We start from the raw sequence: 24217 nt of genomic DNA, 5'->3' as shown, positions 1-24217 counted from the left end.
TATACCGTTCGCAGAGCTCTCTATAACGAGAGAGGCAACGAAGGTGTCACGCGCTGACATGGAGCTTGCTTTATCGACAAGCTCCTCGCAGCAATAGCACGTTCGCGGGGCTCGATGTCACGCGCTGACATGGAGCTTACTATATCGACAAGCTCCTTCCCAGCGCGTGACACCTTCGTTACACTCTCGGTAACATCGCTGCCACCAGTGTGGGCGCGGCCATTTCAAGAATCTTGAAATTTGCCCTCTAACCCCATATGTAGTAACGTTTATATTTTTGTTTATGTCTTTGGGAATGCCATCCTATTTCAGTTTGAAAAGGTTTACGACTGACCATGTTTTCCAGATGAATTTACTTTGTTGTTTTGATAATCAGATTGGTTCGAGATTGCAGACTAACGGAAAATCAACCAACTTCTCCCTTACATTCTTACTATATCAATTACATGACAGTTTTAATGAAACAGAAATTCAACTTGACAAATAAAGAAAGTAATTTAGCAGGGGTAAGTGTATTCGGCGTCACGACAGTCGTCACTTGTTTGTAAACATAACGGTCATTCGGTTGCGAGTCCAACTCCAAGCATGGTTGTGGCCACCTATTCACAGTGGGGAGTTTTGACTGGTGGCAGCGATAGTATAGAGAGCTCCGGGAACGTACTATCGCTGTGAGGAGCTTGCTATATCGAGTACAACGGGAGGTAACTCCGACCTAGGTCGTCAACAGTCTCGCACACGGCACAACAGTATCTGCAGCTATGGCCAGAGTGAAACTCGGAGGAACCGATCTTGAAGTGTCCCCTATTTGTTTGGGGACATGGCAGTTCAACATGGGAAAGACGACGGTTAATTGGGACGGACAGAGTTTAGAGGTAAGACCACCGTTACATATCTGGCAGACATTGCACAAAGTAAGATTTTGCCGGTCCCTCCCCTTCCCATGATATCCGACGTTGTGGAGGGAAGGAAATACAGCCCCTTAGATACTTTACCCTCCAGTGTTCAGAATGTGCCCGGATCTGAGCAGAGATTGTGGAGTTTCAAGGTTCAAAATGACATTCAATTAACAGGCTCAGTTCTGGTCCTTCTGTAGAGGGGCCTAGGGATGGCTTATCTTTGAGATCTATAACGGAGATCATATTACCAACAAAGACCACTGTGTAACAAAATATAGACCCCAAAGCAGTTGTTGTGCATCCCCTTAACGACTCATAACGTGTATGTTATCAGTTGCAAACTATTACTTCTCATGACAATACTGGGGTCCGACAAATAGATCTATATCATAGCTACTGACCCGCTAACCTAAACAGGTTATTACACGTGTCATACTGATATTACGAAACAAGTGTCAGAATTCTAGTATTTTCCGAGCGAAACTGTTGAAAGTCTGTTGTAAACAATTATTGATGACGCAGATCTTTACAGAGTCATGTTTGTGTAAGGTATTTATTTTTACATGCTTGTGCAGCGTTAGAAACTGGCACTAGTCCTGTAGTCCTTGCAAACGTATCATAAGGACTAGGTGAAATTTGCCATTTTTAAGGATTTACTATATGTAATCATTAAGAGGACTAGTGGACTAAAAATGTTTGTTTCTACCACTGCCTGACTGTATTCATTTTTGAAAATATGCAAGAAGAGGCCTTCTTGAAAACATTGTCAAAACCATCAAATGATACCCTATTCATTAACCATGGTAATATGGGCCCCGTTCTAGAAAGCGATCGTAGCAAAGGTGATTGTAACTACCATACTTTTAACATAGACTTACGCCAGTTGTAGGAGTAAGATCACTTTGTGAATCAGGGAACTGGTCTTAAATGGGTCTTAAACATCATATTCATTTGTAAATATGTTCACATGATCAATGAAGTGTAATTCCAGAAAAGCCTCGGTGAATAAAATCACAGAAACATGTTCGTGAGCTGTAGAGCCTCGTACGTGTGGGTCTTTGTTTCTCTGTTCAATGCTGATGGCCAGCGTAATCATGAAGTACCCATGTACCTCACGTCTTGTGCCTCCTTAGTTAATCTTCTGACCTCGTCTTCCTATCTGTGTCAGGCGTTACCTGCAGTGTGAATTAGGTCAACTATCTCCTGAGTTCAGCGACAAAACTCTCTGACACCTTGACATACATTTGATAAAAGTGTTGAATGGCATGGGTTGGAGAGTTTTTCGTCATACTTTCCTCACAATAGAAAATATGTTGTGGAAGAACACCTAGACTGACATTTAGTCCTAGAAATAAAGTTATCCTATTTAAAATATATATCCACAAAATAAAAAGAATAAAATCCAAATGGAGCCCAGAATCTAGACTTGAGTTGGACTCTTTTTTACTTTTTTTCTTTAGGGTTTTGGAAATAGACTATACAGCACCCTATGGAGGCTTTAAAATTACAACAATATCAGTGTAGCAGGTTAGTGTGGTGTAAATCTCACAAGTAAGATTGCTTAACTTGGGCACGCCAGAAACCTATGATTGTGGGTTCGAATCCCGGTTCGCCCCGATTATGTTTCTAGGTTTATCAGCACCATACCCGTGCTCGTGGGTTTCACCGAAGTGGTAAACGTCTGAGACCTGCATCACTTCGGGCTTTCCTCCCACATTAAGCTGGCACGCCGTGAAATGACTGGAATACTGTTCAAAGCGGCGTTAAACCCAACTCACTCTCTCACAAGTAAGACCAGCGCCTGCTGGGGGTCAGTCGTGACTAAGAAGCCACACATTTATTTTCCAATATCAATATTTACGCTGTAACATAATTGAACTACTAATAAGTAAATAGTTATACACATTAAAACATTGCACTTATCACCGTTATTTATGTAATAATTAAAATGCATTCAATACATTAATCATGCACTTTTATATACAAGATGTAAATTATATACATGCATGGAATATAAACAAAAAATAACTAAATTACTATGCCTATCGAATGTGTAGCACTCCGGTGAAAGTACGCAAAATCACTTGTCACTGCAGATCCCCATCTATAAATAACATACACATGTCACTATAACTTAAATATAAAAATCATAAAATAATATACCGTAAACGATGTAATAAGCGCCCCGCTCTAATAAGGGCCCACGGCGATATTTGCTAATATATTGGCTACTGAACAAAACCAATTAGCACACTTATTTATTTGCGTATAATACGCACTCGTGTGTTATATGCATCCTTAATTATGGGCATTTAAATTCTGGAAAATGTATATCTCGTATATAAACATTTCAGGCTGTCAGCTTAAACCACGAAATTCATCTTTCAACTCTTGTTTTTTATAATAATATTCTAATAAGAGCCCCCTATATCTAATTTGAGAGGGCCCTGGGCGCTTATTACGTCGAATACGGTACATAGTAATCTACTGCGATAATGATTCATTCCAAACCTACTATAAACGTAATCTCAAATAGAATGTCATAGATAAACGTACGTAAATATACCCTTATTAATATGCTCATAATTATACACAACACACATTTCTCATGGCGAACAATATGGCTGACACAAATACTTATATATGTCGCCTTTTTTTAGAAGTGTGTCTCTGTACTGAGTAGGGCGTGAGAAGTGTCTGTGCTGTGTAGGGTATGAGATGTGTGTCTCTGTATTGTGGACAAATCATTAGTGAAAAATCAGTTGGTGACTGATATAAATATATTATTATGTGATAAACAACTTTATTCATCTGTGAAATTTGTGTTTTCAGACCTCAAAGGCAATTGTTGACAAGTGTTTTGAACACGGCATCAATTTCTTTGACACGGCAGAGGTAAGTACTTTCGGGTTGTAGTAGAGTGTATCTTGGGGCTGTAGTAAGGTGTATAATATAGCTGTAGTAAGATGTTTCTTGGGGCTATAGTAAGATGTGTATGGAGGCTGTAGTAAGATGTGCATCGGGGCTGTAGTAAGATGTTGTTGGGGGTGTAGTAAGATGTGTATGGGGGCTGTAGTAAGATGTGTATCTGGGCTGTAGTAAGATGTTGTTGGGGGTGTAGTAAGATGTTGTTGGGGGTGTAGTAAGATGTGTATGGGGGCTGTAGTAAGATGTGTATGGGGGCTGTAGTAAGATGTGTATCGGGGCTGTAGTAAGATGTTGTTGGGGGTGTAGTAAGATGTGTATGGAGGCTGTAGTAAGATGTTGTTGGGGCTGTAGTAAGATGTGTATGGGGGCTGTAGTAAGATGTTGTTGGGGGTGTAATAAGATGTTGTTGGGGGTGTAGTAAGATGTGTATCAGGGCTGTAGTAAGATGTGTATCAGGGCTGTAGTAAGGTGTTGTTGGGGGTGTAGTAAGATGTGTATGGAGGCTGTAGTAAGATGTTGTTGGGGGTGTAGTAAGATGTGTATGGGGGCTGTAGTAAGATGTTGTTGGGGGTGTAATAAGATGTTGTTGGGGGTGTAGTAAGATGTGTATGGGGGCTGTAGTAAGATGTTGTTGGGGGTATAATAAGATGTTGTTGGGGCTGTAGTAAGATGTGTATCAGGGCTGTAGTAAGATGTTGTTGGGGGTGTAGTAAGATGTGTATGGGGGCTGTAGTAAGATGTGTATGGGGGCTGTAGTAAGATGTGTATAATGGCTGTAGTAAGATGTTGTTGGGGGTGTAGTAAGATGTGTATCGGGGCTGTAGTAAGATGTGTATCAGGGCTGTAGTAAGATGTTGTTGGGGGTGTAGTAAGATGTGTATGGGGGCTGTAGTAAGATGTTGTTGGAGGTGTAGTAAGATGTTGTTGGGGTGTAGTAAGATGTTGTTGGGGGTGTAGTAAGATGTTGTTGGGGGTGTAGTAAGATGTGTATGGGGGCTGTAGTAAGATGTGTATGGGGGTTGTAGTAAGATGTTGTTGGAGGTGTAGTAAGATGTTGTTGGGGTGTAGTAAGATGTTGTTGGGGGTGTAGTAAGATGTTGTTGGGGGTGTAGTAAGATGTGTATGGGGGCTGTAGTAAGATGTGTATCAGGGCTGTAGTAAGATGTTGTTGGAGGTGTAGTAAGATATTGTTGGGGCTGTAGTAAGATGTGTATGGAGGCTGTAGTAAGATGTGTATGGAGGCTGTAGTAAGATGTGTATGGGGGCTGTAGTAAGATGTGTATGGAGGCTGTAGTAAGATGTGTATCAGGGCTGTAGTAAGATGTTGTTGGAGGTGTAGTAAGATGTTGTTGGGGCTGTAGTAAGATGTGTATGGGGGCTGTAGTAAGATGTGTATGGGGGCGGTAGTAAGATGTGTATGGAGGCTGTAGTAAGATGTGTATCAGGGCTGTAGTAAGATGTTGTTGGAGGTGTAGTAAGATGTTGTTGGGGCTGTAGTAAGATGTGTATGGGGGCTGTAGTAAGATGTGTATGGAGGCTGTAGTAAGATGTGTATCAGGGCTGTAGTAAGATGTTGTTGGGGGTGTAGTAAGATGTTGTTGGGGGTGTAGTAAGATGTGTATGGGGGCTGTAGTAAGATGTGTATCAGGGCTGTAGTAAGATGTCTTTTGGGGTTGTAGACAAATGTGTATGGGGGATGTAGTATTATTTGTATTGGGGCTGTAGTATGAAATGTATGGGGCTGTTGTACTGTATGAAGGGGGATTGTTGTAAGATGTTTATTTTGATTCTCTTATAAGGTAAGTATTGGGGCTGTAGCATGTCGTGTAAGGTTTGTATTTTATCAACCATAAAATTGGGTATGAAGATTTTTTGAAATGCAAATTACTGTAGAATATCTGCATATAATTTAATTGTCCAAAATAGGCAAGTCTTACTTTCTGTGGAACATTGAAATAAAAAAGGGAAATTATTTTACCAGATGTTGGCCTATATATGTTTGCATCCACAGCAGATTTGTCTGTCGTCATAATTGTTATCTGCTTTCAAGATTGCAATGCCTCTGTTGAACTTGTCCCGCATGTCCCCACTGATCTATGCATGTTGTATGAATCAGCTAAAATAGATGTCTAGTCAAGGTGAGCGACTCGGCTGAATGTGTATGTATCACTGTCCCCTGTTACACAGATTGTTGCACATGCTTTGAATATCTGGTCAAGACTTGATTATTTACGGACTGCCACAATGTAGCTGGAATATTATTGCTAAATAAACAACATTCACTCACTCACTCACTCACTTCAGGGCTATCCAGGTTCAGAGGAGGCTCTGGGAGCGTGTCTGGAGGGGAGGCGCCGAGATGCTGTCATAGCAACCAAGTATGGGTTTAGGGAAGGCCCTAGCACCCCGCCATACTCAGCAGAGGACATCCAAAACTCCATTGACAGAGCCCTGAAGAAGATGAAGACCGACTATATTGATATTATACAGGTGTGTACATCCTTCACCACATAGGTGTGCTATGTTCACTGTCAGGGCTAATAAAAAAATCTCTTAAACCCAAATTGTCCTGTAGGGCAAGTATATTTTATTTTGTACTCGTCCTGCAATATATTCTCTTGCCCTATTTAATTTTATAGAGTTTTATGTTCTCAGTTATTATTACCATTTTCTGTAATTAACCTTTGAGTTAATATGAACATTTTGTTTTTGTTTTTTAGTCATACTGTTTTTAAAGAAAATAAATTCAGTTTTGGGCCTGTTTGGTAATCAAATCATGTTTTTTTCTCGTCAACCCAGTCATTCTCGATTTAAAAAACCCCACCCTTAACCTTCACAAAATCATTCACTTTTGCTTTGACATTTAAGAATCAGTAACGAGTCGCTTACAACAAAAATAAATATAATTGCATCCCTTTAAAAAATAGTTTCAAGACCTGCTACGCCAACACACTTTTTTGTTTAGTTTTTGAACAGACAGACGCCAAGTATGCCTTCTAGTTATGATATAAGCGACATGTATTTCATTATTATTACTGCAAGTGTTTGAGAAATGAAAACATATCTTAGGATTGAAATTTACCTGCATATTTTATTAAAAACGGTGAGGGATGAATTGATACGAGTGAAATAAATCTACTTGCCCCGTTGATTGTCAGTGAATTGTGACACCCCTGATCTATGACTTGTTCTACTAAAGTTAAATTTGCACCTGTGAAAAATCATTTGAGAAATCTATTAATAGACTGAAATAAGTTGCACCATACAACCAATCTCAGTAAAATCAGATCTAAGTTCTTGCTTCTGCTAAACGAAGGTCTAAGGACATTCCATTACGGGTCACACAACCTTTTGCAACCTTTGACCGACCACTGAAACAAATAAGAAAGCAGCTTTCTCGAGCTTTACGGCACTAGTTTCAACCTGGTGACTTCCATTTCAGACGACTCTTGAAAAATATGTTGACACAGTTCTCGATGAAAATTTTGAAAAGTGAACAAACAAACATTCTGGAATGTCTAATATATGGTTGCGATTGTATGGCAGTGCTTCCCACGTACTGTGCAACGCCACCTCCGTTCAAATGTTTATCAATAATTTTGATGGAATCAGTCATACGGGCCGTAACTGTCATTCGGAATACCCCGTTTTAACGTTTTCGAGTTTGCATGATTATAAAACACATTCCGACTGTCACTTTCATGATCTGGTAAGCGACGCTTTGATTGGTCAGATGAAAGGTCGTTCTGACGTGACCTGTAATGGGATGTCCTCAGATCTTTGTTTAGCGACAACGAGAACTAAGATCTGATTTCAATGAGATTGACCATACAACATTAGTATTTGTTAAGAATCTTATCAAACTTTCCCTCTGATGCTGAAAGTTGGTTCATGATAATCCCCTTCAGTTTCATCTAACCTTTGGTATTCTATCAGTTTGTGATCCTAATATCCCCCTAGAAAGCAGTACTTCTACAGTCGAACACATTGGACAGAGTTGACCTTAGCCGTGCATCTACAGTCGAACCCATTGGACAGAGTTGTCCTGAGATGTACATCTACTGTCGAACCCATTGACAGAGTTGTCCTTAGCCGTGCATCTACAGTCGAATCCATTGGACAGAGTTGTCCTTAGTCGTGCATCTACGGTCAGACCCATTGGACAGAGTTGTCCTTAGCCGTGCATCTACAGTCGAATCCATTGGACAGAGTTGTCCTTAGTCGTGCATCTACGGTCAGACCCATTGGACAGAGTTGTCCTTAGCCGTGCATCTACAGTTGAGCCATTGGACAGAGTTGTCCTTAGCCGTACATCTACAGTCAAACCATTGGACAGAGTTGTCCGTAGCCTTGCATCTACAGTCAAACCCAATGGACAAAGTTGTCCTTAGCCGTGCATCTACAGTCAAACCCATTGGACAGAGTTGTCTTTAGCCGTGCATCTACAGTCGAGCTGAAACAAGGGAGTAAACTGACTAGAAAAGTCCAGTTCTTCCCGAGGCAAGAACGTAAACTGACTAGAAAAATCCAGTTCTTCCCGAGGCAAGGGTGTAAACTGACTAGAAAAGTCCAATTTCCAAACTTGCCAAACTAGGCTGGAATTTCTGGGCTCAATTGTAGCGCCACAAGTGGCTATTTCGAGTTCTGGCACTTCTGTGTCCCTCCTATTGACCAATCAAAAAACACCTCTCTTGCATTTGCGGTTTTGTGTCATTACATCACTTTTACCAAAAAAAACTAAAATTTTGTTGGTTCTGGGTTAGCTTTTGTGGGAATGAAGCTGTAAAAATGTTACCATTTACCACTGTCATCATTTAATGAACTCTTTTTCTCTGCCAGATTCATTTTCCAGCATTTATCAAGGATTACGATGAGACTGTCACAGAACTCAACAGGCAGATTTCCCTGGGACGACTGAAGTACTACGCCGTTTCAAACTTTGGTCCGAAAAACTTGAAACAATTCATCGCTGCTGGAGGAAGGCCGATAGCAAACCAGGTATGTGTTATATTCAAGTTGACTGCTGTGAACTGGTGTCATGTTTGTCTTGATGGTGGTATCAATAATAATATATGCTTCCTATAAGTGGATTCTTATGGAGCTAGAAACCATTATTGCCCTGGTCTGTGGATTAGTGTGCACTTGATTTTCATTCTCAGCTCCATGGGGAGTATACAGCCCAAACTGCACGTCAGAGACAAAGTCACTCACCTATAAAGGAGAAGCTACATAAAACACATATTCATTGCATATTTTTATAAAAATCTCAGTCAATCCTTATCATAATATTCCACTATAAGAACTTATATTCTCAATAAGCGAAAAATTGTGATTTTGATTTTGATGCAGTTTCCTACGCAAGTTTCATCAGCCCCAGATGGACTAATGACATTAAAGCCATCATAATGGCGACACGTTTACATTGTTTAGTTTCAATTAATAAACACTCACAGTGGTACATGGACATATATACAAGAAAGTCATTTGAATAACCATGATAACAGATGCATTTGCATGAGTAGGAGAGTATATATTAGATTTCTTTAAGTATACAGGCGATGCGTCTGCTGACATTTCTTAACACTGAGGTGGCGGTCGGGTAGCCTCGTGGTTAAAGCATTCGTTCACCAAAGACCCGAGTTCGATTCCCGACATGGGTATGAAGCCCATTTCTGGTGCCCCCCACCGTGATATTGCTGGAAAGTGCTAAAAGCGGCGTAACACCATACTCACACACTCTCATCACTGAGACTTTAGGAGTACAAAATAGTTGCTGTAGTTTATGGTGGTAAGGCTTGACATCATAATACTTTTTAACAAACGCTAGAAAGCAAAGAGGGTTTATTGAATCCTCTCTCAGTGCTAAGGCCCGTGAAGATCCGGAGTAGAATAGGTCTTCAGCAACCCAAAGACGTATATACGTCCATGAGCGACCCAAGGAGAAACCTTTGCCTCTCCAGAAACGTTCGACCTGTGAAGATTCCTGGGTAGAATAGGTCTTCAGCAACCCATGCTTGCCGTAAAAGGTGACTATGCTTGTCATAAAAGGCAACTAACGGGATCGGGTGGTCAGGCTCGCTGAATTGGTTGATGCAGGTCATCGATCCCGATTGCGTGGATCGATGCTCATGATAATAATCACTGGATTGTCTGGTCCAGACTCGATTATTGACAGACTGCCGTCATATAGCTGGAATATTGCTGAGTGCGGCGTTAAACAACCAACCAACCAACCAACTAACCCTGAATGTTATTACAGATGGGGTACAACCTACTGTGGCGGTCGGCGGAGTACGACGTCCTGCCGGTCTGCAAGGAGAACAATATGAGTGTCCTGGCCTACTCGCCTCTACAACAGGGGCTGCTGACTGGCAAGTATGCCACCCTCGACGATGTCCCTGAGGGAAGGAGGAGAGGAAAACTCTTCTCTCGTGACAGGTCAGTTAGAGTTATCTGCCCCTGGGCCTCCATGTTGCAAGTATTCCGGTCCAATCGGTTTATTCTTTCAGGACAGACTTTTCTATTTCTTGATTTGTGATTTTTTTGTGTGTTGAAAGTCCTAGTCAGTAGGTGGATAAAACAATGATATATAAAAAACATTTCAGGTTTCGAAACATGCTTGGAAGCCGATATTTGCACAAGTTTGTTAAAACTTCTCAAATTTGAATTGAAAACTTCCCAATTCATGTAATGTAAATTGTTTGTTTCGTTTTGAGATGTAAACAAGATGGAGTATCAACATGAAATGGAATTCAATTGTGACATGTATATTTTGGTCACATGTTACTGTAGGTCTCCTAGCCTTTGGGTCTATGTTGATTGCTTCCTTTAATTTCTGGCACTCTACCTACAGCATCATTGATACATAACCTCTTGCTTCACATTCCTGTTAACTAAAAGCAGCAAGAATGCTGATGTGACATTACAAAGTATGCATTCATCTGCTGATGTCCATCCTCACTGTTTCAGCACCCAGTTGAGTCGACATGGTCAAGATGGCGCTGAGAAGGAGGTGTTTGAGGTACAGTAAATGTAGCCATGCTCTCACTTTAGGCAGGGGGGCATGGGTGGCCCAGTCGTCTAAGGCGTGGCGATTCGCTGTGCAGAGTTGCGTCCCTTGGGCACGCCAGAAACCTATATTTGTGGGTTCGAATCTCGGTTCGCCCCGATTATGTTTCTAGGTTTGTCAGCACCATACCCGTGCTCGAGGGTTTCACCGAAGTGGTAAACGTCTGAGACCTGCATCACTTGGGGCTTTCCTCCCACATTAAGCTGACACGCCATGATATAACTGGAATACTGTTAAAAGCGGCATTAAACCCAACTCACTCACTCACTTTAGGCAGCTGACTCTGTCTGTGGGGATTCCAGGTTAGAATATGTCAGGAATCTTGACTTGGTTAATTGGTTTACAAAATAACGAACAAATAAAAGTGCTTGTGTGAGAGACTGGAGCTGTTTTCGGAGCAGTTCGATAGTTTTGTTTCTGATAGAAATCTATCCTTAACTCTGTGAAGATCGGTTTAAGAATTGGTCTTCAGCAACCCATGCTTGTCGTAAGAGCCGACTAACGGGATTGGGTGACAGGCTCACTGACTTGGTAGATGCATCTCATCGCATCACAATTGTGTAGATGTATGTTGATGTCAGTCACTGGATTTTCTGGTCTAAACGTCAGGTACAGTCAAGTCCGATTAATTCAACATTGTTGGTTGCATATGATTATGTCGGAATAACAAGTATGTCAGATAAAACGAAATTAGGTAGTATCAAGTCGTGATTGAAAATCGGACATCTACACAATAGATAACGATTCAGACATTCAAAAAGGAAAATGGAAATATTTATATTGTTATGTTAGATTGTTATCGGAATATGTTTTCTTAATGTAACCTCTAAAGTCTAACACAAAACTACTGTTACGAACTGTATGACTGATTCAAAATACATTAGAAGCATAGTCTGGAATGGAAGTCGCCAATTTCAAACTAGTGCCGCAATGTATAAGAAAGCTGCTTTCTTAGTGGCTAATATCGACTTCCTGTTAGTAACTTCATTGGTCGGTCAAAGTTCACGAAAGGTCGTTCTGACGTGACCTGTAATGGGATGTCCTCAGCGGTGGCGAGAACTTGTTTCCGATTTTTAATGAGATTGAAGTAATCTAGGCATGTGAATAATCCTGTTTTGTTTATTTAAAGCAGTAATTGGTAATTGTTTAGCAAGTTTATCTCTGCAGCCGTTGAAATATGCAGCTACTCGCCGGCTCGTCTCGGATCAAAACACGGGCTGTGTACTCGCGGGCAGATGACCACGGAGTAGGCTGATCACTGTGCCCGGATTAACGAGACTGATTACTAAGTGATTTCAGCAAATTAGGTGTGTCGGAGTTGGCGTGCGAGACTGTCGGATTAACAGGTCTAAATGGCACTGATTTAATCGGTTCCCATCATTAGTGTCGGATAAAACCGATTGTCAGATTAATGAGACTTGACTGTATATGAGTATCGCTCTCGGGAACGGGGATACTATGAACCCCCATGACAGATTTCTACAGCAGTGCTTTGTCTGACTCCAGGCCCTCCAGCGGATCCGGGGTGTGTGTGACAAGGCCGGTGTACCAATGGCGAAGGCAGCGCTGTCGTGGCTGTTGCAGCAGGAGAACGTCCCCGTCGCCATCGTAGGAGCAAGCACCCCACAACAGATAGTGGAGAACAGCAACATCGTCAAGCTGTCCGATGTAAGTTTTGCACACACATGTATACACAACTGGGACCGCCTCCGTGGTCTAGTGGTAGAGCGTCCCCCCGGTGAGCGGAAGGTCCGGGGATCGATCCCTGGCCGTGTCATACCAAAAGACGTTAAAAGATGGTACCCTGTCTGGCGCTCGGCCTCACCTCACCTCACCTCGGGGGGACCTGCGGTGTTAGGCCCCAGCAATCTACTGCCCCCATGGGAACCTGTGGCAGAATAGGCCCCAGCAGTATACCGCCCCTGGGGGGACCTGTGGTGTTAGGACCCAGCAGTCTACTGCCCCCGTGGGAACCTGTGGCAGAATAGGCCCCAGCAGTCTACTGCCCCCGAGGGAACCTGTGGTTTTAGGCCCCAGCAGTATACCGCCCCCGGGGGGACCTGTGGTGTTAGGCCCCAGCAGTCTACTGCCCCCCCGAGGGACCTGTTGCAGAATAGGCCCCAGCAGTCTACTGCCCCTGTGGGGACCTGTGGCAGAATAGGCCCCAGCAGTCTACTGCCCCCATGGGGACCTGTGGTAGAATAGGACCCAGCAGTCTACTGCCCCAGGGGGAACCTGTGGTTTTAGGCCCCAGCAGTCTACTGCCCCCGGGGGGACCTGTGGTGTTAGGCCCCAGCAGTCTACTGCCCCCGTGGGAACCTGTGGCAGAATAGGCCCCAACAGTCTACTGCTCCCTTGGGAACATGTGGCAGTATAGGCCCCAGCAGTCTACTGCCCCCGTGGGGACCTGTGGTAGAATAGGCCCCAGCAGTCTACTGCCCCAGGGGGATACTGGGTTAGAATAGGTCCCCAGAAACTAGGGCAGGGACGAGTCCAAATTACTATCTGGGTACCTGACCCCCTATTACCCGCCCCTACCCTGAGTACTTGTTGTCGGATTAAAGAATTGGGTTCAAAATGTCCGACCGGGAATTGTTTAAACGGAGCTCTGGCCAAAAGTATTCAGATACACACATGAAACAATCTGGTCCTGCCTACACTGAAGTTGACTGCAGCTTTACCTTATCATAAAAGTGTTTGTTATGATTTCATTGTTCAACTTCCTCTACTTAACCAATCAGCAATAGTTTTGAACGAGTTTTGGAACATCAATGCCCATCAACATTTAATAAGCACTTACTGGTCATGCAAGAGCGACACGCTTTTAACATGCAATTCATTGGCTGATAATTTTTATACTTTGCAATCGAATGTCAGAATTCCCATAAATATCACCACCTCCGTGGTCTAGTGGTAGAGCGTCCGCCCGGAGAGCAGAAGGTCCGGGGTTCGTTCCCCGGCCACGTCATACCAAAAGACATTAAAAGATGGTACTTGTTGTTAGCCTGTCTGGCGCTCGGCATTAAGGGGCTAAAACAAGGACTGGTCGTGTACTGTGTCTGAGTGGGGTATTCATGTTAAACTGCGGCATGGTATCTCAGTGAGCTAGCACTATAAATCGGCATCAGTCCGGACTAGTACAAGCAGCCACACAAGCACACACACATCATGCACGTCGCTATATAAGTGCAATATTCTTGGACGCGACGTTAAACCCCATTTCACCTCACCTCACCTCCATCAATATCAGCGCAAACTGTCAAAAGCTGTGAAAGAACTTATTGAAAATGAAAGTTTCATCGACAAAATTTGAACCTCCAGTGAAGCAACACAAATCCAGTGTATGGAAACACATGTTTTCCCGTATACTATGGGGAAGGGAAATTAAGAAAATTGGTTGGGAAAAGACTATGTGTACAACATACAGGACATTTCTAGCTTATTCGGGACACTTGACAAACATAAACACGTCTCACCCTACTTTACCACTGACAGCCACGACTTCATACGTCAGTGTGTAGAGAATGAAGAGGCCAGGGATCCCAGAGCCGGTCGAATGATCCTGGGTCGTTTACAACTTTGCCTGTCAATTCGGAACGTAAAGTCAAGTATTGATTGAAAAGTAACATTTTTGTCTTGAATTATGAGACCAGATAGTCAGAAAGTTTCAAACCTTTTAAATAGTGTTCGTACTCTAGGAAATATATAAATTCTTTCAAAAGTGCCACAAATGACTCAAAAAGACATCCTAGCCATATATAGAAAAGCGCCATATTCCAAGTCCCTGTTGTCCCCCAAACCCAAAATGCATTCTCTTTGTACATTTCTATTGTGTTTACTGCACGAAATGTAATGCCACACATCCTTTGAATATTGTAGTAACCGCAACTTTGCATTTTGGAAGATATAACTGTAGATATAATTATTTAAGTATGCCTTTCCGCAGTGACTGAAAAAAAAGTACTATTCCATGAATATTAGCTTCCGCAGTGATGTGGATGTAAAGTTGTTTCAATCAGAGGGGGTTTATTATGAATTGACAACCTCTGATTGACCCGTCTGAATCAAGTAATGTCCAAATTTATGGTAGAATTAATATTGTATTATGAACAAAGTATCCAGATACATATTGTATCATGACAAAGTATCACGATACACATTGTATTATGACAAAGTATCAGGATACATATTGTATCATGACAAAGTATCACGATACATATTGTATTATGACAAAGTATCACGATACATATTGTATTATGACAAAGTATCACGATACATATTGTATTGTGACAAAGTATCAGGATACATATTGTATTATGACAAAGTATCAGGATACATATTGTATTATGACAAAGTATCACGATACATATTGTTTTGTGACAAAGTATCACGATACATATTGTATTATGACAAAGTATCAGGATACATATTGTATTGTGACAAAGTATCACGATACATATTGTATTATGACAAAGTATCACGATACATATTGTATTATGACAAAGTATCACGATACATATTGTTTTGTGACAAAGTACATGAAGTATCACGATACATATTGTATTATGACAAAGTATCACGATACATATTGTATAATGACAAAGTATCAGGATACATATTGTATTATGACATAGTATCACGATACATATTGTATTATGACAAAAAGTATCACAATAATATTTTATTATGAACAAAGTATCAGGATACATATTTCATTATGAACAAAGTATCACGATACGTATTGTATCGGGACAATCGTAGCGGGACTTATGCTAAATTCCACACCACTGACAAACATCACAGCGTATAGACATACATACAACAGGGGGACAGTGACAATAAAAATATACACACACAGAAGACATAAAGGGAGCAGAGCATGAACACGGCTAGTATGGAAAACTTATATTAGGCAATATAAATGCGAGCCCCCTATGTGTGATGTGATGGTGGGTCGCTGTGTCCACACATTTTGCACAGGCCTGACGACAAGTGATTGTATTCCTGTCTCATCTTTCAGGATGTAGTGAAACAGTTGGCTGACGCCACAGAGGAGCTCAAGGCCAAGGTCGGACGGACGCTGGATGCCTGGGTTCACCCTGACAGATGTGAATAGATGTGAATAGATGTGAATAAGACACCTGTCACTGGTGGATAGGATCCATTCCTCACTAAAACACTCTTGTTTTATTAAACCACATCATACACTTCTGTAAAACCACATTTTAAGACAAGAAGTAATTCATCACAAGACCACTACTCAGAGAAGATCTAAATATTTCAAATGTTGATGATTTAAAGATTTCAATAAGACCTGTGAATTTTAATTCAGAGAATTGTCATTTGAGTGCTTGAATGCAGTTGCCTATTGCTCAAACCTTCATCATGATTGATTTATATTAACACGTATCCAAACAGTCACATCACTCAAAAGCAAATGGGGCGTAGGGGTAGCCTTGTGGTTAAAGTGTTTGCTCGTCACGCTGAAGACCCGGGTTCGATTCCCAACATAGGTACAATGTGTGAAGCCCATTTCTGGTGTCCCCTGCCGGGATGTTGCAGGAATATTGCTAGAAGTGGTGTGACATTTTTGTTAAATTTGTTTCGACACAGTTCAAACTGGCCCTTTCTCCTAATAATTTCCCTCGCAAAGACTAACTTAAAAACTGATGAAATTGCTGCATCATACATTTTGTCGTTGTGTTATAGGGAAACTCTGCTGTCATACCAAGTGTCATGTCAAGTTAGAGCAGTGTCTTGTGTTTATAGAACTCCTGTCTCGCCTGCATAGTATGTGTTTTATTGTTATTGTTGCCAGATATTTTACCAGTCACTGAAGTCGACATTGAGTCAGTGCCAGTGTGTATGCGGCACTGATTTGACAATATAGAGGACAAGTATTTTTCATATTCTTTCTGGTATACTAGTGGATTATGTGCCAAGGGTAGTTTTAAAGCTTGCCTTGCAAAGCCTGCCTTGGGTTATTTAATTGACCCGTCCCTACCCATCCCTAAACACGCCCTCTAACCATTAACCCCACTCCACTCCAAAGCCTGTCTCCCCCCACCCAAACAGTGTCTCTAAGCAACCACCTACCCCTACACCACCCTAATTCCTGTCTTTCCAATCTAAACACTCTCTAACCACCCACCCCAGTCCCTGTCTCCCTCTACCCAGCACTGTCTCTAACCAACCATCCACCCCACCCCAATTCCTGTCTCCCCCATCTAAACACTCTCTAACCATCCCCACCCCAATTCCTGTCTCCCTCATCTAAACACTCTCGAACCACACACCCCTCTCCAAAGCCTGTCTCCTCCAACCCAAACACTGTCTCTAACCAACCCGACAATGTATAGGCCAGACCACAGTGCCTCATGCCTTATGTCAAATCGTCTCAATGTGTCATATGAATATGATCTCTTCAGCTTGCCTCTGGGACCATAGCTACAGACAAATTACTGGTCCCAGACTATTTTGAACAGTGCAACTAAGTGTTCACACATTTATTACACAACTATCATGAATATTGCACCAATATTTGTGCTTTATTTCTGGTAATGCTAAGCACCATAAAGAGACTCACATTGAATATTTGCACTAGCCAATCACACACCTTCGTTTACAGATTGTGTTTGTTGACCTCAGAACCACTTGGTTCCTCATTTTCACCTGGAAAACAGCGAAACACAGCTAGCTGTATATTTCCAGATAACCTAGCATTTACTTTATTCATATTGTATTGCAAAATACAGCCTACAAAAACATATGTTTTTTTTTACAAAGTGACATGCGCATATTGAAACACAGAGACCGAAATGTTCGGTAGCCGTTCCATGGCAAAAGTCCTTTGACTACCCATTCCACTGCTTGCGTTTTCATGCAAGATTACCTAGTCCTTGCAACCAGCAGGAAGAACTTATAGAGTTCCTATTCTGTATTTCTAAAAGATGCATGAGAGGTCAACATATTTGACAATAAAAATGGAGAGGTCCTTAACTTTCTTCCAGGGGTATATTTCTCATATTTTTTATAATTATATGTTTGTGGATGTGCACATGGGAAATCCAGTGGGACAACTTGCTCTTTTATATTTGAAAATGTGTTTGATTTAATGTTGATGTTGTTGGTACCAATAGGTATTGATGTGTAAGGGGAGCTTTCTGTGCAATCACAAATGAACATGTTTGTAAGGTGCTGTGTTGCTTACAGGAGATATTGTTTTATGATGCAAAATGTTCACAGGTTATAGGGTAAGCATTATTGATGTACAGATGAATGCTTGGGTATATTTTGAATATATGGGAACACATGGCTATCTAACAGACTGATGTTTGTACTTGGGAGTGTTTGGACATTTGATACCTTTATATCACGCTTTTGTGTTGGACCTACTGTCAGAATGTTCTTGTAAGAAGGGAATAAATATCACTTGGAATCACTGGATTTGATGTTTTGTTGTTTTGTGGAATTGATAAAACACAGCTGCTAGTCTTCTTCAGCTCTGTGGTGTGGTGGGCAGAGCATCTGCCAGCACCGTAGGGTTAGTGGTTCACTCCCCTGGCTGCGTCATACCCAAAGACATTAAAACTTTCACTTTGTGGGTTCGAATCCCGTCCGACTCAACCTAAAAAGTACGAGAATGTTTACTTTACTAAGAAAGTGGTGGGGCGGTCGGGTAGCCAAGTGGTTAAAGAGTTCGCTCATCCCGAAGATTCCCGACATGGGTACAATGTGTGAAGCCCATTTCTGGTGTCCCCTGCCGTGATATTGCTGGAATATTGCTAAAAGCTGCGCAAAATCATACTCACTCTCTCACTCACTAAGAAAGTGGTATCTCAAATATAACACTTGTTATATCACTATGTGGTATTCTTCCTGGTGCTCAGCATTAAGGGGATTAAACAGGGGTTGGTCAATTCAAGAGTCGGTATACTGTGTCTTGAGTTGGGTTTCCATGTTAAACTGCAGCATCGTATCTCCGTGGACTAACTTTTAAGACTGGCATAAGTCCAGTCTAGTTAGCTCATGCAGTGGCACTGATGGCCCAGTCGTCCAAGGTGATGCGCGTTGTGCAGAGTTGCGTCCCTTGGGCACGCCAGAAACATGATTGTGGGTTCGAATCCTGGTTCGCCCCGATAATGTTTCTAGGTTTGTCAGCACCATACCCGTGCTCGTGGGTTTCACCGAAGTGGTTAACGTCTGCATCACTCCTCCCACATTAAGCTGTTTTCCTCCCACATTAAGCTGACACCCCGTGATGTAACTGGAATACTGTTAAAAGCGGTGTTAAACCCAACTTACACATGTATATATAATTACATGTGTATCACACCAGACTGCCTCCGCGGTCTTGTGGTAGAGCGTCCGCCCGGAGAGCGGAAGGTCGGGGGTTCAATCCCCGGCTGCGTCATACCAAAATGCGTTAAACGATGATATTTGATGTTACCCTGCCTGGCACTCGCCATTAAGGGGCTCAAAACAAACTGGTCAGCCCGGAGTCAGTATACTGTGTTTGAGTGGGATATTGACATGTCAAACTGCAGCATGGTATCTCAGTGGGCTAGCACTATTAACTTGACATTAGTCCTGACTAGTACAGACAGCCACACACACACATACATATACACACATGTGCATGCACGTCATGTAAAAGTTCAAAAACTCGACCCGACGTTCCATCCCATTTCACCTCACCTGTATCACACCAGATAAGGAGTCGCAGGTGGTCCTACGTTGTGAAATCAGAAAATAACCAACCACACAAGATGAATGAACAAATATTGAAAAACACAGAATAAGGTTTATGTTTAGAAAAGACAGTTGCTCAAATGTCTGGTACAGTGGGTCAAAATATGTGACAACAGCAATATAAATATCAGGCTCTAATATAAAAGTCTCTCTCGAAAGGTGCACTCTCGAAAGTTAAGATTTGTCACCCGTTCTTGAATACAGGAATGAGTGTTTTAAAAAGGCAGAAAAGTCATTTTTTTCGATAGGTATCGCGTATCAGGTATCACTGGGCTAGTAGATAAAGTCAGGCCGTAGAAGGAAGGCATCGAATAACCTTGGTCACGCGCTTATAGAGATGCACCCAGAAGCCTTTCAGCTGCCTGGAAGCGCTGAGAACAAGCGTATAGTCGACGAAGTCATCTACATGTATATCCCCCGCCAACATTTCTCTTAGGCCATGTCAAAATAGCTACAATGGAAATTCTAAAATAAACATTTATAAAACTCCTTAATATCAAATGGCACCAGTTCAGTATGTGTCTGGTAAACATACAAAGTTTTGTAAGAAATTATTTAACGGTTTTTGAGTTACGCTCCGGAAACGAACAGCACCCTTATAGAACCAAAGTCCAACTTGTTGCCATGGAAACGTAAAAATAATTTTTTTTTTAAATTCCTAAATAGCAAAAGGCAACAGTTCAGCATGAGTCTGATAGACATGCAAAGTTTCGAGGAGAAATATTTAACGGTTTCTGAGTTATGCTCCGGAAACGATTTCGGGACTCACACACGCACACACGCACGCACACACTGACGGAACCCATTTGTCAAGGACTGGGCGGAGTTTGGGCTACAAACAACGAAACCAGAGGTCACTCTATACCAAGGTCACTACCACAACATAACATTGTACGAGCGCCTCTATCAATTTGCTTCCCCACTTTTCATCAGAACAAAGTTACTATTTCCTCTGCCACATAACAATACCTTACACAACCTTGGGCAAGGCACATATTTTAATGTTCATCACCATTTTGCACAGGACCGACGTTTTTCAAATATTGCATAACATGAGACAAGACACGTGTTCATATACTGTTCTACATGAGACATAATTTTATGTTGATACATTGCATCGCTTGAGACATATGTTCATGTACTGCATCACTTGAGACATATGTTCCTATACTGCATCACTTGAGACATGTGTTCCTATACTGCATCACTTGAGACATATGTTCATATACTGCATCACTTGAGACATATATTCATATACTGCACCATTTGAGACATATGGTCATATACTGCATCATTTGAGACAAGGAAAATGTTCATTTATTGCATCACACGGGTATAACTTTATTACTGATATTTACATCTTCAGCCCCTGTATTTCTACATTCTCCCAATGCAAGGTGTTGGTATTTCATCTCATGAGACACCCAACTTATGATTGTGGGTTCGAATCCCGGTTAGCCCCGATTATGTTTCTAGGTTTGTCAGCACCATTCCCGTGCTCGTGGGTTTCACCAAAGTGGTAAACGTCTGAGACCTGCATCACTCCAGGCTTTCCTCCCACATTAAGCTGACACGCCGTGATATAACTGGAATACTGTTAAAAGCGTCGTGAAAAACCCAACCCACTCACTCACTCCTAACACACCCGTAAATCCAAAAGCATGTTTTACTGTCATCATTGAAATATCGATAAATCATCCGGTTTATGACACAGATGGCACCAAAATGTTATGATATATGTAATTCTACTCCAATATGATGTTTGAAGGGTTTCCTACGTGTAAAGTTCCCAATGTTCTAGTCAGGCAAGTCTCAAAATCGCGCTGATAATGTTTCTAGGTTTGTCAGCACCATACCCGTGCTCCTGGGATTCACCAAAGTGGAAAACGTCTGAGACCTGCATCACTTCGGGCTTTTCTAAAATTAAGCTGACACGCCGTGATTTAACTCAAATACTTTTCCAAGCAGCGTTAAACCCAACTCGCTCCCTTTCGCGTAACCCGAATTAAGACTCCATGAGTGTGAAATATATCGTAAGATAATAACACATTTTGCAACATTTTTTGCAGACTAAATAAATAATAAGTAAATCAGTGGCTGGGTGGAGTTTTAACGCCAATTTGAACAGTGTTTCAGCCTTGTGTAACCACATGTCACCTTCATGTGCGAGGAAACCCCGAAATTATGCAGGTCTCAACGTCTTAGACGTTTACCATATTGGTGAAACCCAGAAACATAATCAGACTCGAACCCAAGATAATAGGTTCCTGGCACGCCTAAGGGACGCAACTCTGCACAGCGAATTTCTGCGCCTAAGACGACTGGGCCACCCGTGTCCCTGATCTGAAAGTGTTCAAGCATCGCACAGAGCATCACACTTGAACTTGTCGATCTGATGCGCACATAAAATATTCCTGAGCAACCGCATCCCCGAGCTTCTCTAATTTAGTTGCCAATCATCCTCTTGTAAAAGAATGTATGTATATTATGGATAAAATTATATTGGCAACTCAACGTTATCCAGCTGCATGACGCCTCTGTGGTCAATTGGATACAGTATCTGGACGAAGAGCGGTAGGTCGATGGTTCATCCCCGGTCGCGACATACCAAAAGACGTTAAGAGATGGTACTTGTTGTTACCCTGTCTGGCAATCGGGATTAAGGGGCTAAAACAAGGACTGGTCGGCTCGGAGTCAGTGTACTATGTCCGAATAGGGTATTCGGGTTTAACTGCATCTCAGTGGGATAGCACAATAAAACCGACATAAGTCGGGACGAGTACAGGCAGCCACACACGTGCATGCACGTCACTGTATAAGTAAAATAATCTTGAAAGCTACGTTCAATCTCACCTCACCTCACCTCACCTCACCTCACCTCACCTTACCTCACCTCACCTCACGAGCCTTGACTCAAATTACGAAGGTAGGCTATTATGACAAAACGTGATATTATTCACATTTTACATGTTTTCCTGTCTGAGAATAATCTGACATTAGGCATGCTAAACTTTTGTTAAGCTGTAAACAGCCTCTTGGGAAACACCTGACATGACGTTAAAACCCTGATCTGACTGAATAGTCCATTGTAAACCAATCACAGTGAAGGAATTTACAAAAGCCTTGATAATATACGGAGCCGTACTTTTCCTTTAAGGGATATTCTCTGGAAACCTTGTGGAAGCACCATGATAGTAAGCATGTACTGATTTCAAGACCTTGTATTAGGCAAAGTGCCAACACTGTCAACGATGACCCTGCTGAAAGGCCCTTCAAAGGCTTGAATTGGTTTCAAAGGTGAAGCACGAATTTGTGTTTAGGTTTGCCAACCATTTGACACACATGGCAGGTTTTGCAAAATTCAGCCACTTCATGCTACAAATTAGGCCAAAAGATATGGGATAGAAGTTTGTCACAAGTTTTGCTCACACCCAATTGACCTACCAAAGGAGTTTCATGTGTTAAACGCGAACATGATTTCGACATAAACTTGGAAGAACAATTTCCTCATCAAAATGCTATCTTTGAAATCATAGCAAACTGGAACCGTGTCAGCTTCTTTTAAAGAGAGTACCCTATTGACAAGAAATTTTGAGTTATTGGTCTTCCCCCTGTAACGTAACCGACAGTAACTGTTCCCTACCATGAACTTGTTCCTCAACAGCCAAATTGTCATAAGTTTTAGAGTACCCTCCCTTGAAAATTTAGACAGGCCAAGAGAATTACCAACAAAAGTGCCAGCAAAATCGTAATTGGAATCATTCTCAGAAGATGCTTGCTTGGCCATAGTACGCAGATATTTCAGTACTTTCCGAAGTGCTAGGCTCATGACAAACAACAGCATCAGGCAAATCTTCCTCTGCCAAATCATTCCCAATAAGTAAGTCTGCACCTCTAACATGTGCCTTAACCTTAACCCAGGCCCAAAATCTGTCCTCTAACAGGTGCCTTAACCAACACAGACACCAAATCTGTCTTCAAATTTACAAAATGGAGAGGCTCTCTAGTAAAACCACATAAACCATCTCACAAAACCTCTGAGTTCACCTCAGAAAGTGGCAAAATACCACCCAAAAGCCTTTGAAAGAGCACCAGTATCCCTCAAAATGGCGATGGGGTTTAACATTGGAATTGTCACCTTTAGCTCACACACAAAACCTTTACTAAGATAAGATGAGTACTCCTCTCTCACACTAACAGACCATGATGACTGGTCTACAAAACACCTCGTCACTAGCCGAACCACAGGCTGTGACCTGACATTCTTAAAATCATTAGGGGAGAGCACACAGAAATGATATGCCCTGGGTAATAGCAATATCTACAAGTAGGCTCCGACATCAATCCAGAAGTGTCTTTTCAAGCAACTGGACTAGAACTTGACTTTTTGTCAATAAACTCAGAATCAGACTTACAAATAATAGAACTAGATCTAGGAAGGGATGAACTATCCTTTCCAGATTTTTAACCCTGCGAATTCCTGCCTTAAAACCCTGACTGCGTGAAACTAACCCTTTGAGTTAGCAAATAAGCCAATTAGCGGCCTTGAGTATCTGATCCACTTTCTGCTCAT

At 41.9% G+C, this 24217-nt stretch overlaps 1 protein-coding gene across 1 annotated transcript; it reads left to right on the top strand.

Moving 5' to 3' along the window:
• Positions 1 to 681: 681 nt before the first annotated feature.
• On the top strand, positions 682 to 16472 carry LOC139470332 (aldo-keto reductase IolS-like). Its single transcript, XM_071252704.1, has 8 exons — positions 682 to 872; positions 3729 to 3791; positions 6129 to 6314; positions 8664 to 8822; positions 10084 to 10262; positions 10794 to 10845; positions 12400 to 12561; positions 15914 to 16472. The coding sequence occupies exons 1-8, from the start codon at positions 759 to 761 to the stop codon at positions 16007 to 16009; spliced, it is 1011 nt and encodes a 336-aa protein (XP_071108805.1). The 5' UTR covers positions 682 to 758; the 3' UTR covers positions 16010 to 16472.
• Positions 16473 to 24217: the final 7745 nt, after the last annotated feature.

The sequence above is a fragment of the Haliotis cracherodii genome, unplaced genomic scaffold (assembly GCF_022045235.1).
Source record: "Haliotis cracherodii isolate W230 unplaced genomic scaffold, xgHalCrac1.p SCAF_20, whole genome shotgun sequence".
NCBI lineage: Eukaryota > Metazoa > Mollusca > Gastropoda > Lepetellida > Haliotidae > Haliotis > Haliotis cracherodii.
This window is presented reverse-complemented; position numbering and strand designations above follow the sequence as displayed.